This window comes from Mixophyes fleayi, chromosome 1, assembly GCF_038048845.1.
Source record: "Mixophyes fleayi isolate aMixFle1 chromosome 1, aMixFle1.hap1, whole genome shotgun sequence".
In the NCBI taxonomy this organism is placed as follows: domain Eukaryota; kingdom Metazoa; phylum Chordata; class Amphibia; order Anura; family Limnodynastidae; genus Mixophyes; species Mixophyes fleayi.
In genome coordinates, this window is record NC_134402.1 from 317,606,641 (window position 1) to 317,623,285 (window position 16,645).

At 42.1% G+C, this 16,645-nt stretch overlaps 1 protein-coding gene across 1 annotated transcript in view; it reads left to right on the plus strand.

The window, feature by feature from the left end:
- The window catches only part of LOC142152885 (cytosolic phospholipase A2 gamma-like), a 208,483-nt gene that overhangs the window by 119,009 nt on the left and 72,829 nt on the right, over positions 1-16,645 (plus strand). The window contains exons 6-7 of the mRNA XM_075210016.1: positions 12,121-12,192; positions 16,254-16,287. Coding sequence (XP_075066117.1) covers positions 12,121-12,192; positions 16,254-16,287 — 106 coding nt within the window. The remainder of the gene's footprint in view (positions 1-12,120; positions 12,193-16,253; positions 16,288-16,645) is intronic.

Sequence of the window (16,645 nt, forward strand, 5' to 3'; positions counted from 1 at the left end):
GGATGCCAAGAAGTTTAAAGGCATGGGAACCTTAGAGTCAGCCCACCTCTGCTCAGACTGCTTTTAGAGCAATATAAAAAATAATTCCATAATGAATTCAATGTTTTTGAATTGGAGGCCATACATGAGAAAAAAATTGAATTCATTACGGTAATTTTTTTCATCAGCACTAAAAGCAGTCTGAGCGCAAAAAAGGCACGTGGGTAACCTGCAAGATTTTAGAGAGCTCACATACAGCTCCCCAACTTCATTAAAGGACAGCTTATTAGAATTTTAAAGAATAAATAAGCAAAGAAAGATGAATAAATAGATATATAATACTGGGCTGCAATGTAACTAATATTGTTACTGTCACATTACACTGACAACTTTGCACCAACTGCTTCTAATTGCTCACCACCAGCAAATTAGAAACCAGCAATGTATATCCAACAGCATGCAAATGATATATGAAGCATTAGGTAATAATAGTAATAAATTAAAAATAGACATTTTTGCAGCTGCTGTCTCACCATCACATGCAAAGGCTGCAGAGTGGTAGCAAGAGAAAAACACCAACGATAGAACGATGGGCAAATGTGTAAGTGTGTACACACTCATGACAGCAGTGCAGGCAGATAATTGTAAAGTGTAAATTGCTGGGTGGCTATTTACAATCAACGTTAACAGAGATGCTTGCAGTATAATTTTGTACTTATTTTTAATAAGTAGTGTCATATAGTGGATGCTTAATATCTAAATCTTTTTATAGTGACAACTACCAAGACCAGCATGCACTGCAAGATTATTTGTGTTGAATGCCACAAAAGCTCTCTTCTGGACATAATTCAAGGACATTCAAGGCGACACTGGAATCCTTTCATGTTACTGCCACTCCGGCGTGAGAATTGCTGTCTGATTTCCTACAGAAAGTATAAGGTAAATCTAACATATCATGTGGAAAACTGGCATAAATGTATTGATCTTTTATTTTTTACTTGTTTTGTGATAATGAATAATTCTTTATTTATAAACAGATTAAATCTTTACATTTGGTTGCTGCCCATAATAATTACAGCACATAACAAAACAGTTTGTTTCCTTCCAAAATTCAGGAATTACATCTGTCAGCAACCATCCTTTTTCCTCCTGCTTATGTATTTAAAATTACAGTATAATTTGATGTGGTTTAACTTCTAAAGAATAATAATCAGTTTACTTTTAAGGCTGGTTAGGGCATTAATTTGCTTCTGTGTTATTTTTTGTGTTTGTTAAAAGGTGAAAATGATGTACGTCTGTCTGTCAAGGTATGCATGTATGTATGTATGTATGTATATATGTATGTATAATCCCCTTGACCCCCTTGTCTTTTCTCTATATTGCTGCCCATCAACCCTCTCCTTCTACCTCCTGGTATATCTGCAGACATAGCAATTATCGATTGTAATTTAGCCAACTTAACAACTAAACTGTTGAAAACTAACCTAATAGTCCAACCTAAAGTTTTCAGTTTATATAGAGTATATTTATTTAATGCAACCTGATGATTTAAACTTGCAGTGTAACATTTGTTAATATATTGATCATGCTAAGATTGTAAACTGATTTTTAGATGAGTTTTGCACTATAATATAATCAAGTTAAAATATATGAACCTCTTTATGTTTCAAATTTTAATCCAAGATATGTTTCTTTTAGAGCATGTCTCAATGGGAAAAGCAGGTTTATGTATTTAACAAAACTCCAAATCATCTAAACCAAAAGCTGGGTACACACCTATGCAATTATTGTGCAGATCACACGATAGACTTCCGTTTGGTCCGATTTTGCAAGAGTGTTTGCTCCAACAATCAAATCACACTGGATTGTTTGATCTAGTTTTATAAACGTCCTAAAAATCACGATCAATGATGATACGATTTTCTGGAAGTGTGTACGCACTTGTGACAGCAGTGTAGGCAGATATCTGTAGAGTGTGTACAGAGTCACAATCTTTTCTGCAAATAGTTATGAGAGATGCAGATCTCAGATCTAACGTGTAGGTGTGTACGCATGGATCAGCATACTCATTGGGACTTTCAATCGTCGGTGAAATCTGTCAGGTGCCGTCTCCGCGCTCTCCACAGGCGCCGTAGACGGACACCTTCTCTCCGTAATCCACGTCCTGTTGCCTAGCAGCAGAACTCTCTACTCACCTGTCTGCAGCCAGCATGTCTAAACCGCCTAAATCTCCCTAACCCAATCAGGAGGCACTGTAGGGTATATAAGGCAGCTCAGACACAGGTCTAGTGCCAGAGTATTGGTTCTACCCTGCTCCAGCATTTAGTTGCATTCCTGTTCCTGACCTCCTGTGTAAAGACTCCTTGGCTTGTTTGACCTCTCTTCCAGATTTCCTTTGTACTTCGCTGCCCGCACTGGTATTGACCTTTGGACCGTCCCTGACTACTCTTGCCTACTCTCCGTGGTACCTCGCTTCCTTGGTTTCGACTCGGCCTGTCTGACTACCCTCTATTCGCTGCACTGGTGACTTCCTGGGAGAACAGCGACCTGCACATCGCACGCAGCAAAGCCCAAACCTCCTTGCGTGGGGTCCCTGGTGAACACCGGTGGTGTGTTAGACTCCACGCCTCTCAGGTTAGTAGCGCTAGTACCAGTCAGTGATATTCTCTGTGTAAAAGTGTGACAAAATCATTACAGAAATCACATCTGAAGTAAGATTTCATAGGTGTGTACCCAGCTTTAGGTTGCTATCTAAACCTTGCTAGTAGTTTGAACTCTAGTGTAGTGGTATTTAGTTTTAGTAAAGGTCCACTTACCTCTGTCAGGTGAACATCTGAGTTTGTTGTAGCTCTAACTTGACTTCTAAGAGTGCAGAGTTTGCCTGCAAGTTGTGTCCATCCATGAGGTCACAGACTTTACTTGCAATATCCTGTCAATCAACAGGAGCTGCCTGATGTCAAGAGGACTCCTTCCCTGAGTGCAGAAATAGCATAGCTGCTCAGTTTAGCCTCATGACTGTAATTTTTGCGCCTGGAGGTAAAGCTTTAATTGTTATGCTTCCCAAACTGTGACACTACCTGCGGGATGGGATTTGGAGAGCAGAACACCTACAGCTCTCCATTCAGCTGTAGGCAGCAGTCTGGAGGTGGACTGCAGTCTGCCAGTTGAAAACCAATGCCCTATTCTTTAAGTTTGTTAGTTAATATATAAAGTTAGTATTTAAGTTTTGAGAGTTGAAGCACTGCTTCTAATGCATAACTTGTAAAATGTTGTTTTTGGCTGTCTTATTTTGTCTTTCTGATTACTCTATCCCATACATATGGTGTGAAAAGAGGGATCTTACATCTTGTGTTGGGAAAGTACAATTATCCATTCAGTATACTGGAGGAGGAAAAGAAGTAGAAGGAGGTTTATGGTTGACAATTTCCTTGCCAACATCAGTAAGGAGCCAACCATCCAGAAAAAGTCAAAAGAAAGAATTAAAAGGGCACATCGCAAAAAAACTATAGCCCTGTCCAAAATAGAGGAAGTCAGGTCAAAACAGTGTGATTCTGTGATTATGTGATTCCAGGAGATGAAGCCATAGCTGGTGGAGGTGTTGATGTTCCACCTGTGAGTGAAACCACTCAAAAAATATACTCCTAGTCTGGCAAAATGATAGGAACTAAATAATTCGCATAGACATGAGGAGGCAAAATACTATTGTAAGAAAGCAAGATACAGAAAGGAAAGCAAGAAGGAGCTGAGTTGCTGCAACAAGATACTGAAAGAATAAAGAGGGATGAACATTTTTTTCAGGTACTACAAGTGATGGAGTGCAATACACCTTCTGTTCCAAGTTTAACTTAACTGATAGAGACTGATGATATAGGAAGGTATCTGACAATGTGTTAAAGAGTGGCTTAAGCAAGTAAGTGGCTAGCACCCTGCAAGTTTTGCCTTTAATAATATTAGTGCAGAAAATTAACGACTTTAAAAAAAAGGATCCTTGATAAATAATGCCCAAAAAATCCATTGCGGACTGTGTGGTTCTTATGAAGAATATTTGCAACCTGTGATAGTTAATTCCCATGCTGTTATTGTATTGATTGATACTGGGAGTTACCAGACTTTAATAAGGGTTAAATAATTTATAATAAGGCCTAATTGGTCAGTCTGCAAAATACAGACCAACACTAATAAATTGGGTTGCCTATTGGTATTCCATTGCAACAGTAGAAGTGTGTGAGGAAACCGGAGCACCCAGATGAAACCCACGCAAACACGAGGAGAACATACAAACTTCACACAGATAAGGCCATGGTCGGGAATCGAACTCATGATCCCAGTGCTGTGAGGCTACTGTGCTGCTCAACTACCCCAACTCCTGCCTTCTGCATGTGCAAACTTCTGCTCCACCACAAGCCATACTTGCCAAATCTGGCAAGCTGTCCTGCGGGAGATCAGGGGGGAGGTGGGCGTGTGGGGGAGGGGCTCCATGAATCACGTCATTTGGCCCCGCCCCGTAGATAACATCACACTTTTACAGCAGGGGGCGGGACCACAATGACGCACAACTCACGTCCTAAGCCCCGTCCCCCGCCACTTAAGTAATGAGGGGACCAGAAACCGTGAGGTTGCCCTGCTCTCCCGGGAGTCCGGGAGAACTCCCAGAAATTCTGGAGTTTCCCGGACATTCTGGGTGAGTAGGCAACTATGCCATAAGCGCCATTATCCTATGTCTCTTTCAAGCTCACTTGCAAAAATGGAGGCGCACTGAGGGCCCAAAGCTGCTTTTGTTTCATGCAGCAAACGATTTGCACTTTGCAAAATTGCCTTCACAGTACAGTCTGCTTTTGGGCTGTCTCTGTTTTTGACAACCTGCAGTGATGGTGGTTTTGGACTACTGAATAATTGGACAATATAGTGCAGGCAGAAAAAGTAATGACTGTTTAAAAACAAAATAAAAATATTGCTTTTTCTTCAGCCAAAAAAGTGCTACCTGCATTAGTGCTCAAAGCTCATTGTTGCATGCATCCACACTTGTGTTTGTTTGTTTGCGCCCGATGAGGTGTGATGGGAGAGGAAAAAACATTTTAACTAGAGATGCTCACTGACCGCCGTGTTTTGGTTTTGGTTTTGGTTTTGGATCTGGATTACCTTCAGGTTTTGGTTTTGGTTTTGGCTAAACCGCCCTTGCGTGTTTTTGTTTCATTTTTGTTTGGTTTTGTCTTGCAATTTTGTTTAAAAATCTATTTTTTTTGGCCAAAATTAACCTAATTTAGTGCTCCACCTGTTTTTTGGATAAGTAAGGTAATTCTAAAGCTAATAAATTAAGAAAAAAACAGTTTAATTCCTGGTAGGCCGTCCGTAATTCTGCACACAAACCAGATTGTCTTCCTCCCCACCTTAGCCTGTTGGCAATGCAGCCATCGTCTTTGGGTGTACATTACGCCCTACACTTATAGTTAAATATAAAAAGAGATGGACAAAGGCAGTTTGGTTTCTGTCTGCATCAGCCCCCCCCCCCTCCACTTGTAGTAAAATAGAAAAAAACAGCCGGTATAGACTGTAAAATAAAAATAGAAATGGACAAAGGGAGTTTGGTGTCTGTCTGTATAGCCTACCCCCCTCCACTTGTAGTTAAATAGAAAAGAAGCAGCCTGCATAGACTGTACAATATAAAACAAAATGGACAAAGGTAGTTTGGTGGCTGTTTATGAGCCCCCCCCCTCCACTTGTAGTTAAATAAAAAAAAGCAGCCTGCATAGACTGAACAATATAAAAAGAAATGGACAAAGGCAGTTTGGTTTCTGTCTGCATCAGACCCCTTTCCACTAGTAGTAAAATAAAAAACAATTCAGCTGGTATAGACAGTAGAATATAAATAGAAATGGACAAGGGCAGTTTGGTGTCAGTCTGTATCAGACCCCCTCTCCACTAGTAGTAAAATAAAAAACAATTCAGCCGGTCTAGACTGTAGAATATAAATAGAAATGGACAAAGGCAGTTTGGTGTCTGTCTATGTATGACATCCTACCCTTATCGTGAAATTGACAAAACAGCAGCCTTTCAAGACTGTACGTGATATAGAAATGCCCCAAGTCCCTTTCCTATTTGGGGGTAGATTGCACCCTACACTTATATAGAAAGTTTTAAAAAGATGTTATCATCATCATCTTCAGCATCATCCTCATCAGTGTGTACATCATCATCACAGACTATCAATTCATCCGTCATCCCTGCTTGTATTTGGAAAGTGCAAATTGGTGCCAGAACCTCACGTGCCAGAACTGCTGCCAATGGTGCCACACTGCTGCCTCTGGTGCAGGACTTATACAATCAACCGCCAGAAAAATTATTGTTTCACACTGGGGAATATGAGACACCCCAAAGCACTTGTAGTGCAAAATATTCAATAGATAGTGCTACTAGATAAGACTTTTTGCAGCCAGAAAAATTATTGTTTCACACTGGGGAATATGGGACACAATTTTCCAAAAAGTGCCTCCTCTATCCTCCTCTCTTCCTGCTATAACAATTGCTATAAGAATTTCAATAATAATTGAAAGAATAAGGTATACAATAATTGCTCTGTCCCTGCTCTAATGCTGCCTGCGACCTAACCCTGCTCTCACCCTCTGTCAAATGGCGATGGATTGCTGTGGAGGCGGGTATTTATGCATTTCAAATATCGCGAGAACCGAGCTCTGAGATCCGACGACGTCACAATAACGTTTTGCCTCGATTTCGAATCCGAATGGGCGGGAGAGTACCGAGCATGCTCAGCTCGGTACTCGGATAGGTGAAGTTCGGGTGGGTTCGGTTCTCGGGGAACCGAGCCCGCCCATCTCTAATTTTAACATAGGCTGAGTACAGTAAGGGTGTTTTTGCAGAATTGCGAGCCAATGCAGACCTGAACATAGTTGCAGATTCGCCTTTTTACAGCTTGTTATGCTTTTGTCCAACAGCCCAAGGGCTGGTGCAAATACATTCTGATATTGATGACGATCGCCAGCTAGGGGCGGATTGGCCATAGACTTTACAGGGAAGTTTCCCGGTAGGCCGATGGCCTAACGAGGCCACCTGGAGGCCACCTCAGATTTTCCCGGGGGGGGCGCGTTTGGATGCGGCGGGGGGAGGCACGTACAGGAAAGCAATCTAAAATATTGGTGTTCAGTGGGCAGCAACAGGCAGCCAATTGCTAGGCTCCCACGGTGCTGTTCGGCAGACAGGAAGTCTGACTTCACTTCCTGTCTGCCTGATGTGAGAAGAGACGCTGCTCAGAGCAACTGAAGGTAAGTGAGGGGGGCTTAGTATACTATACTAAGGGGGGGTCCTATACTATACTAAGGGGGACTACCTATACTATGCTATACTAAGGGGGGCTGCCTATACTATACTAAGGGATGGCTGCCTATACTATACTAAGGGGAGCTACCTATACTATACTAAGGTGGGTTACCTATACTATACTATACTAAGGGGGGCTACCTATACTATACTATACTAAGGGGGGCAACCTATACTATACTATACTAAGGGGGGCTACCTATACTATACTATTGGGGGGCTACCTATACTATACTATACTAAGAGGGGGCTACCTATAGTATACTATACATTTGCCCTGCATGGCTTTAGAGATGACCCACTGTGTGTAAAGTCATCACATCTAGGTTTTCCTAAATGTTACTACAACCAAATTCCTGTAGTTCTAAATCCCGCCTACTTTTGTGTTGGCCCCACCTACAGTTATTTTGGTCCCGCCGACATGAGGCCACTTCAATAATTTTTTCCAGGGCCACTTTAAGTTCCCAGTCCGCCCCTGTCGCCAGCATTAGCTAACCGTTTCTGATAGGCTGATTGCAGATTCACCTCTGAAGCTGTTTGGGAGCTTTCTTCATTGGATCTTTAGTGCATATTTTAAAAAAAGAAATAATTTAATTCGTACACGAGAAGGAAGGTTATATCTGCTGTATAATATAAAGCCTAGTATCAAATGCGTTTATCCCTATGAAAACAAATATTTGCAAAGTTTTATTGTGCTTAGGTGTAGGCGTATGTGGGTGTAAGTACGCTTATCGTTCCCTGCAAGCCTCCTCCAATCACACTAGTCTTCAACCCGCCTGCAACAACAACACATCCAGTATCTTTCTTTTTAATCAACAACTATCTTCTACCCACTCAAAGGTGCCTTAGTGCCCTGCCACAATGTATGTCTACTTCACTGATCTATGCTTTCTATGTTCACTATGTCTCTTCACAAAGGTCCATACTTTAAAGTAAGTTGCCCCACTTGGTCCTACTGTCTCTCTCATCGCCCCCTCTAGAATGTAAGCTATCACGGGCAGGGTTTTCTCTACCTCAAGTCTCATGTATGCTGTCCATCTATCACGGGCAAGGTTCTCTCTACCTCAAGTCTCATGTATGCTGTCCATTGTCATGTCTGATGCTATATTTTTTATGTATGCCATGCAATTTGTTCTGTTAATTGTATACATGCATATATTATTCAGCTCAATTGTACTCATGTACCTGTTTCAATGCTCACTCTTTTCATGTATGTTGCATATGTCAGGTGCTACTAAATCTGTGGTGCCATATAAATAAACGATGATGATACAGTAAAACATACATCCAACACATAGGGGGACATTTACTAAGGTGTAGTTTCGTGAAACCGACATTTTATTGGCTGTTTTGAAACCACTAGATTTACTAAAGGCAAAAATGCTGAAAAAACACCAGAAAATAACAGTTATTTAAAGTTATTCAGTTATACACATCGCTGATTTTATACCTGATAGGAAAAAAAAGCATGAAATTTATGAAGCAGAGGTTTGACATACCTCCAGAAAACCCATTGGAAAAAACACCATTAAAAAAGGTGGTTGTAAGATGTGAAATATCTCAAACCGCAAGCTGACCAAAAACGCAACAAAAAAATTCTTAATAGGTGGGCAGCCCATCAGTCTTTCATCAGCGTGGACACTATGAAATATTTATTCAGCAGGAGTGTTATGTTTGCATGCACAGTAGAAACAAAGCAGAAGCTATATATTAATAGCATAATCAGGACTTTTATGAGTAACTTATTTCTATGATGCCGTTGTCAGAACAGAGCCCATCATATACCAATTAAAGGTCTTGGTCTGTAGATTTGCGAACAATTATTGGGGTTGTAATTGGTTGCATCAATTCGGAGTTATTTCACAAAACTTCCACCCCTCCATTTACAACAATGCATTACCATTGTCCTCTGGAAAATGTGACAGTTGGCAATACACCTGTGCATCTGCTGGTTGCTCTGGAAACTGTGACAGTTAGTGAACTCTCCTTGTGCACCTGCTGGGTGACCTGGATCATGTGACCTGCTGGGTTGTTTGGAAACTGTGATAGTTATTTGCAGTCACATATATCAGCACATCTTATGGAGACCATGCCCAGCAATATAACTTCAAAGGAAGAAGTTGTACATATATTGTAGTGTATAAAGAAATTCTTTAGTTCCTTTAATATAGTGATTGATAATATAGTTATTTATTCATTATACTCCATTGTTAAAATTTCTACATGTAAAGTAGTGTATAAAAAAGTTACTGAATTATGTTAATAAAGTAATTTAGTCATTACATTTCAGTTTAATTTAAGATGTTTACCGCCGGATTTCTCTAACTTTAATTGAAACCCAACTTGCACTTTGGCTTCCTACACTCAGTGAGGCATATGGAAGGCATGCAAGTGCAAGTTACTTACAATACATGCACAGCTAAGTATATCAAGCCCACTTGAGATGAAACCTATTTAGAATAGGCAGCATCTCCAGATACACTTCTTAGGAGGCATATAGCTCATACAAATCCTTTAGGCATGGTGTAAAGAAAAATGCCCCCCTAAAATAATTAACCAGCACCAGTGCTAGCTAATGAAGGGGGACAAACAACATGGGTTCCTTGCAAAGTTGGTAACCCTACCAGACTGTCAGCAGTCGCGGCGGTGCCCGCTGCCGCCGCGACTCTTCCTGCATTGCTTGTGACGTCCCAGCCGTCTCCATGACGACCGGGGCATCACTTCCGGTTCCAGCGTCCCGGTTGCCTAGGCAACAACCAGGACGCTTCAGGCTCCCTGCCGCCACGCCCGGCCAACTGTCAAGCAGTCGGGCGCACGCGCAGGGCTATTCAGACACAGCCATCCTTGGCTGATTTTAATTAGGCTGCAGCCTTACTCATTAGTGCAACCTGGGCGCACTAGGTCTCATTGGTCCCTACTGCCATCATTACTTAGTCAGCTTCTGGGGCTACTGTCAAGGCTTTGTCCTGATTGGCTGTTGGTATTATTTAAGGCAGTGAGGACTGAGCCTCACTGCCGGTTATAGCGTTCTGTTCAGTTCTGCTGCCTGCTCCTGTTCCTATCTGTGGTGTTTAACCTGTGATTGATTTACCGTGTATGACCTTTGCCTGTTCCTGGATTCTGAACCTGTGCTTCTGACCCTGATTTATTGCCTGTACCCGGATTCTAATTCTCTGCTAGTAACTATGATCTTACGCCTGTCCCTGGATCCTGAACCTGTGCCTGTGACCCCTGACCCTGGTTTGTTCTCGGAATACGTTGTCTACTGCCGGCCCGATTCTGGCCCGGACCCCACGCTACTGTCTGCCGGAACACTCTATTCCTGGGATCTCCTTAGCCGGTACACATCTCTCGACCCTCTATTGTCTGCAGCCAAATCTGTCCCCACCACTAGGGGCAACAGTGAACACCAGACTTCAGAGCAGACTCCGGGTTTTGCTGTACTGGCTGGAGGGGTTCCTAACACAGACAATGTCAGACGGACACACTATGAAAAAGAGACCAGCATAGTGGAATCCCTTTGTCATAATGGGATCGTCCTATGTGACTTAAGCCCTCAAAAATATACACCCCACTAAAATAATCCATCCCTGTGAATTGCACTGGGCCTCCTCCTGGCACATGTGGGCAAATGTTATCAGGGTAATGTGATAAAGTGTTTACAATATTAAGTACATTTGTGTAACTACACGTTCCAGCAAACACTGGAAGCCCTTAACTGCTTGGGTATACTGGCCCTTGTAGAATTTGAAATGCTATCAGGGAATGTTGTAAAATGTAGTTACACAAACGTACCTAATATTAAAAAGAAATAAAAACAAAGATACTGCATCTTTTAATTTTTTATTGAAATAAATGCTCACACAAATCCCACATTATTAATTAACTAAATCAATATGGTATTCTTCTGTCTTTTTGATCTGCTTTGCTGTGAGTGTTTTGGAAATAAAAAGAGAGCATAAGTGTGGACAGTAACAGATAGGGCCTGAGTCATTAAGGAGAGCTAACTTACATTGCAAGGGGTGCAAATTAGTTTATTATTTTGCACATAAGCAAAAAACTGGCTGCTTTTTAATGTTACAAATTAATACTTCATAGCTTTATTTTTTGACTAAAATTTAAAGTTGTTCTAGGACATGCCCTATCCCAATTATAAATCTGTCCTCACATTAAAAAACGTACTCCCCCTCCAATGCAACATGGTTTTGCCCAGGTGCAAAGTTTCTCCTTTATAATGCTTTCCTCTCCTTAATGACTCAGGCCATTAGGGAACTGTGTAAAGAGCAGGCTCTGGTACTAGAAGGTGAGTACATGACATTCTTATTTCACTAAGTTGTACATTAAAATCTAGCCCAAATAGTAAATAAATAGCACCATACAAGCCTGTTGTAATAAAATCTCTTCACTTCAATGACATTGAAAACTATTTTTCTCAATGGTTTCCTCAACTAACTGCTAGTATTAAAACACTTAACTGTGGTGTTTAGCAATCCCATATATTCAGCATGAAACATCCAAATCCATTTTATTGCAGCTCCATAGTCCAACCTGATAAGCTTGATGATTCTAAAAAGGTGCATTGGACATTTAAGCTTACAACATGTGGGTGGTTTCAAAGACTAATGATCTCCATTATAAAACAGAAGAGAAGCACTATAAATTTTACAACCTGAACACACATCATTAAGCCAAACACCTGGCAAGTTCTTAACGTCCTGCAGCATGCCTTTCATGTACAGATAGACTGAAAGTGATCCGTTGTAGTGTTACTGGATTTTACATGCTTTAAATAACTTTTTTTTCTTATAGCTACGTTATTTATACCTCTGAGAAACAGTAACAGATCCTTATTTCCTATGGAGACCAGTGAGGTGAGTGCCCGTTTATTTGAAGTAATTTTAAAAATACAGAGCATTACACGTTTGTTCTTATTTAATATGACACACTCTGTTTAACACTTTGTTATATAACCCATTGCAAGAAGAAAGTTAGCTTTTATTTTCCGTGCTTCAAAAGACACCGTTAATTGGATTAGTTGTTATAGCTGACAACACATTTGTGCATATATGTTATTAACAGCCTAAATAAGTAACCCCCTCTGTTTGTGATTGTTGCTTAATTTACTACTACTTAATTTTATTTATTTTTTTAAGTTTTTGTCAATCATATTTTCCTGTAACTGGGACATTTCTCTCAGTGCCTCATTGTGTGCGGCAATTATTTTATTCAAAGAATTCTGGCACCAAATCAATTACTTTTAATTGTGCAGTATAAAAATACATTTGATTAATAATACACTCACGATACCTCAGAACCATTTGAAGTAAGCAAGCACTGCTATCACCCATCAAATAAGCTATGATGCTCAGTGGTTTATGCCTTATAGATGCTACAGAACGCTTTATTAACCCATGCTGTCACAGAAACAATAGAATCCGCTTCGTCTTTCAAAACACTTTGTTTCCAAGGCGACATGCCTCATGGTGTTGGAATCTCTGGATTTGTCATGTAGAGACACTTGATAATTCTTCTATAAAGAGCCTCTACAATTTACATTCCCATTGAGTATAATTGCAGCTAATAAAATCTACCCATTGACTTCTAGAGACCTGGCTAACACAAAAACATCCAAGCAATGTGTTTTTCAGGAGAATGCTTAGACTTCAATGAGATGAGTGTAAACTGTGGATGACATATCTGTGGTGTCAACATCAACGCTTTACAATTGGGAACAAACATTTATAAGACAATAGTGGGTAATACATACAGAGAGGTAAGAGGGCCCTGCTCGCAAGCATACAATCTATGGGAGTTGAAAAGGAGTAACAGGTCTCATAGCCCTGGTTTTTCAGGATGGAATCTGTGGCTGCTATAAGTGCAGTTTTTCTACGCCTGTGCACTTTCCTGTTATAGTATGACTGGCCCAGCCTAGCATACCCTGACGCTGGTTTCTGCTTGTGTGGGCAGAAGCCATGCTTTTTGGTCTCCTCCATTAGCAGTAATGAGCCCATACTACTATTTTGGTGACGCTTTCCCCTCTCCTGTCTGTTTGGAACAACAGATCTGTCTGTTACAAATTGGACTCTAGCCATGATTTCTTCAACTCCAGCACCATCAACCTCCTCACCATCACTAAAACCTGACACTTCCCATTCGACACCACATATTCTGTTACTCTCTATCAGGGGCTTTTCCCTCTTCCACACCCCTAGACCTGGGGACTGCCAAGGTGACAGTGTGGGTGCTCTAACTCCCCACCCCCCTACACCTTCCAGGTCATTCCCCTTGTGCCCTCTTTTCCTTCTCCTCCTTCAAGTTTCATTCCATTTGCCTTTTCCACCCAGTTTACATTCACATCTTTCTTTACTGGCCCCTGTTCCTGTATCCCAGTTCCTAGATAACTTCACCGCCTGGCTTCTCCACTGAACTCCCCTGCCTAATCCTGGGTAACATTAACATCCCTCTCTTAACTTATCACCCTCTCATCCCCATTTGGTCTCTCACAATGGACCTCCTCTCCCTTCCACTGTAGCGGCCACTCCCTAGTCCTCATCTTTTCCCACCTCTGTGCTATCTCAGATTTCTACACACAACCTTGAAGTCCTTGAATCTACTGTTTGCTCCTCACTGGACTTGCTTCTCTCCACCATTTCTACCTTTATCTGCACTGACCAGGCTGTCTCCCTCTACATCTGCACCCTTACCTCTGCCATGGACTCTGCTGCACCAGCTGTCACGCTTAGCCTTCAGCCCTCGCCACAACCCTAGCATTCCGTAATGACCTGCTACCTACAAAAGTATTCCTGCATGCCAAGTGCCACTGTAACAAATCACTCTCTCACACTGACTTCCTCCACTTCAAATTAATTCTCTCTTCCTACAGCTCTGCCCTGTTCCTCTCCAAACAGTCCTACTTAAAATCTTTTCCAGTCCTGACTCCCATTGCCACTTTTTAACTCCCGCCTCTGCTCCCCTCTCCCCCTCCCTCCATCTCTGCCCTTGACTTCTCCACCCACTTCACCTCCAAAATAGTCCATTCATCATGGCATACTCTCCCACCAGGTTCCTCTTTCCTCACCCTGCCTCTGCTGCCTACCCACCCTGTCCTCGTTATTCCCATCTCTGGGTATGAAATCTTAATCCTTCTCTCCTCCCGCCCCCCTTCACTTGCCTCTTTGACCTTATCCCCTACTTGTTCACACCCCTTCAACCTATCTCACTCCTATGGCAACCCACATCATTTAAGAATGCCCTGGCCTCATCCATTCTCAAAAAATTACCCTACTTCCCGCTCAAACTACAGGCCAATTTCTCTCCTCTCTTTACCTCCAAGCTTTTCAATCAGCTTGTCTAGAACCTCTTCACCACCTTTTTCTCATCAAATTGCTTCAATCTGGTTTTTGCTCCTTCCACTTTACTGAACCTGCCCTTGCCAAAGTCCCAAACTAAGAGTTATTTCTTCCTACTTATCCTTTCGGACCTGTTTGCGGGCTTCAACACCATAGACCACTCTCTTCTCCTGCAAACCCTCCATTCCATGGGTCTGTGACACTATTCTTTCCTGGTTTATTTCTTTCCTTACCAACTGCTATACCTGACTCCACCTCAACTCCTCACCCTGTACCTGTTGGCTTCCCCCAAGGGTTCATTCTTTGCCCTCTTCTTTTCTCCCTGTACAATTCGTCACTTGCTAAACGGCTCCTTTTGGCCTCCAATACCACTCTCTAATGATACCCAAATTTACCTCCACCTTTCCCATGTCTTCAGTTGGCTTCCTGCTATTTCTTCTTGCATGACTCAGCACTTTCCCAAACTTAATATGTAGAAGACCAAACTCATCCTCTTCCCTCCCCTGCCTCTCCACTCCTCTCCCTATATGTTGACAAAACAACCCTCTCCTCTGTTCCACAAGCTTGCTGCCTGGGTGTCATCTTGACTTCTCCCTATCCTACAGGAACCACATTCAGAACCTCTCCCAATCCTACAAACTCCACCTGCTTAACATCTCCAGGATCAGCCCCTTCCTCATCCTGGATGCAACCAAATCTCTCATCCATTCTCATTATCTCTAGCCTTGATTATTTTGCCCTCACCCTTGCCCCCCTCTCCCCCCCCCCCCAACATCTAAAACCTTCACTGTCTCAGCTCCCACTTATTACCTCTTCACACTCCCGCCTCTAAGATTTCTCCTGTGATGGGGAATCTTTTGGCTTCCCTTTCACACCCAATCAGCATATTCACTAGTCTCCAAGGCTTCAAACACACACTTAAAACACATCTCATTATCTCTCCTCCCAGCTCATCCTCTACTGCCTCCCCTTACAATGAACCATCACTTGTGTGTCACCCACTTGAGTCTGCCCTTCCCCACTATTGTAAGCACTCACAACAATTTCTTATGTTTTTCCTGGTTTCATCATCCTATCCACCTGCGCACCTATGCCTAGCACCTTCCACCTGGTGTCCTCAATCAGCGTCTTCAGCCCTTCCTCCTTGGCATTTGCTTGCTTCACACCAAAATGCTACTTGCTCTGCACTCTCTCCCATCCCCCCCCCCCCCCCCGTACTATGCAACTCGTCGTACTGGCAGCTGGGCTGCCCTACTTTGTAATATGTTTGTTACATGCATGTTGTTGGTTCTTTGGACTACATGATGTTGTTTGCTTTCCCCCATTGTACGTCACTTTTTTTAATTCTGCCCTGTAGTGTGATAGGAGTATAACAAGGGAGAATTCAGGGTAGAAACAAAAATGATAGGTGAATTCAACGCAAAACTCTTAAGACCAAATTATATGAGAGAAAGGTAATACATTTTGCTCCCAAATACACAATAAGGCACATATTCCACAGAACAGTTTTGAAACTTTTTGCTCATCTATAATTACTATAGCATGTGCTACTTAACACAGTACTAGTAAATGCTGTCACTTATTTTGCAGCAGAAAAAATCCTGCATGAGACATGTGATCCTTCTGGGTAAGTATGAACTGAAAGTATGCAACAATGAGACACAAAGGTTCACAAATAAGCATGCTCGCTTTTGGGGAGGGTGTGTTTGTTTGTTTGGTTTAGCTGGATATTATTTATTTTTATGTGTAATTGGGTCAGTTTGAAGACAGTCTCTTCTCTACCTGTTCTTTCAGTTCTACTACGTGCTGCTGGTTCTTCATACTTACCAACATCCCGGGGAGACTCACGCATTTTGAGGGAGTCTCACGGACTCCCGGGAGAGTGTGGCAATCTCCCGAATTCTGCCCACTTCCTAGTGGGCAGAATTAGGTCCAAAACGCCGCGATTCCCAGTGAATCGCGGCGTTTGCCCCCCCCCCCCCCCC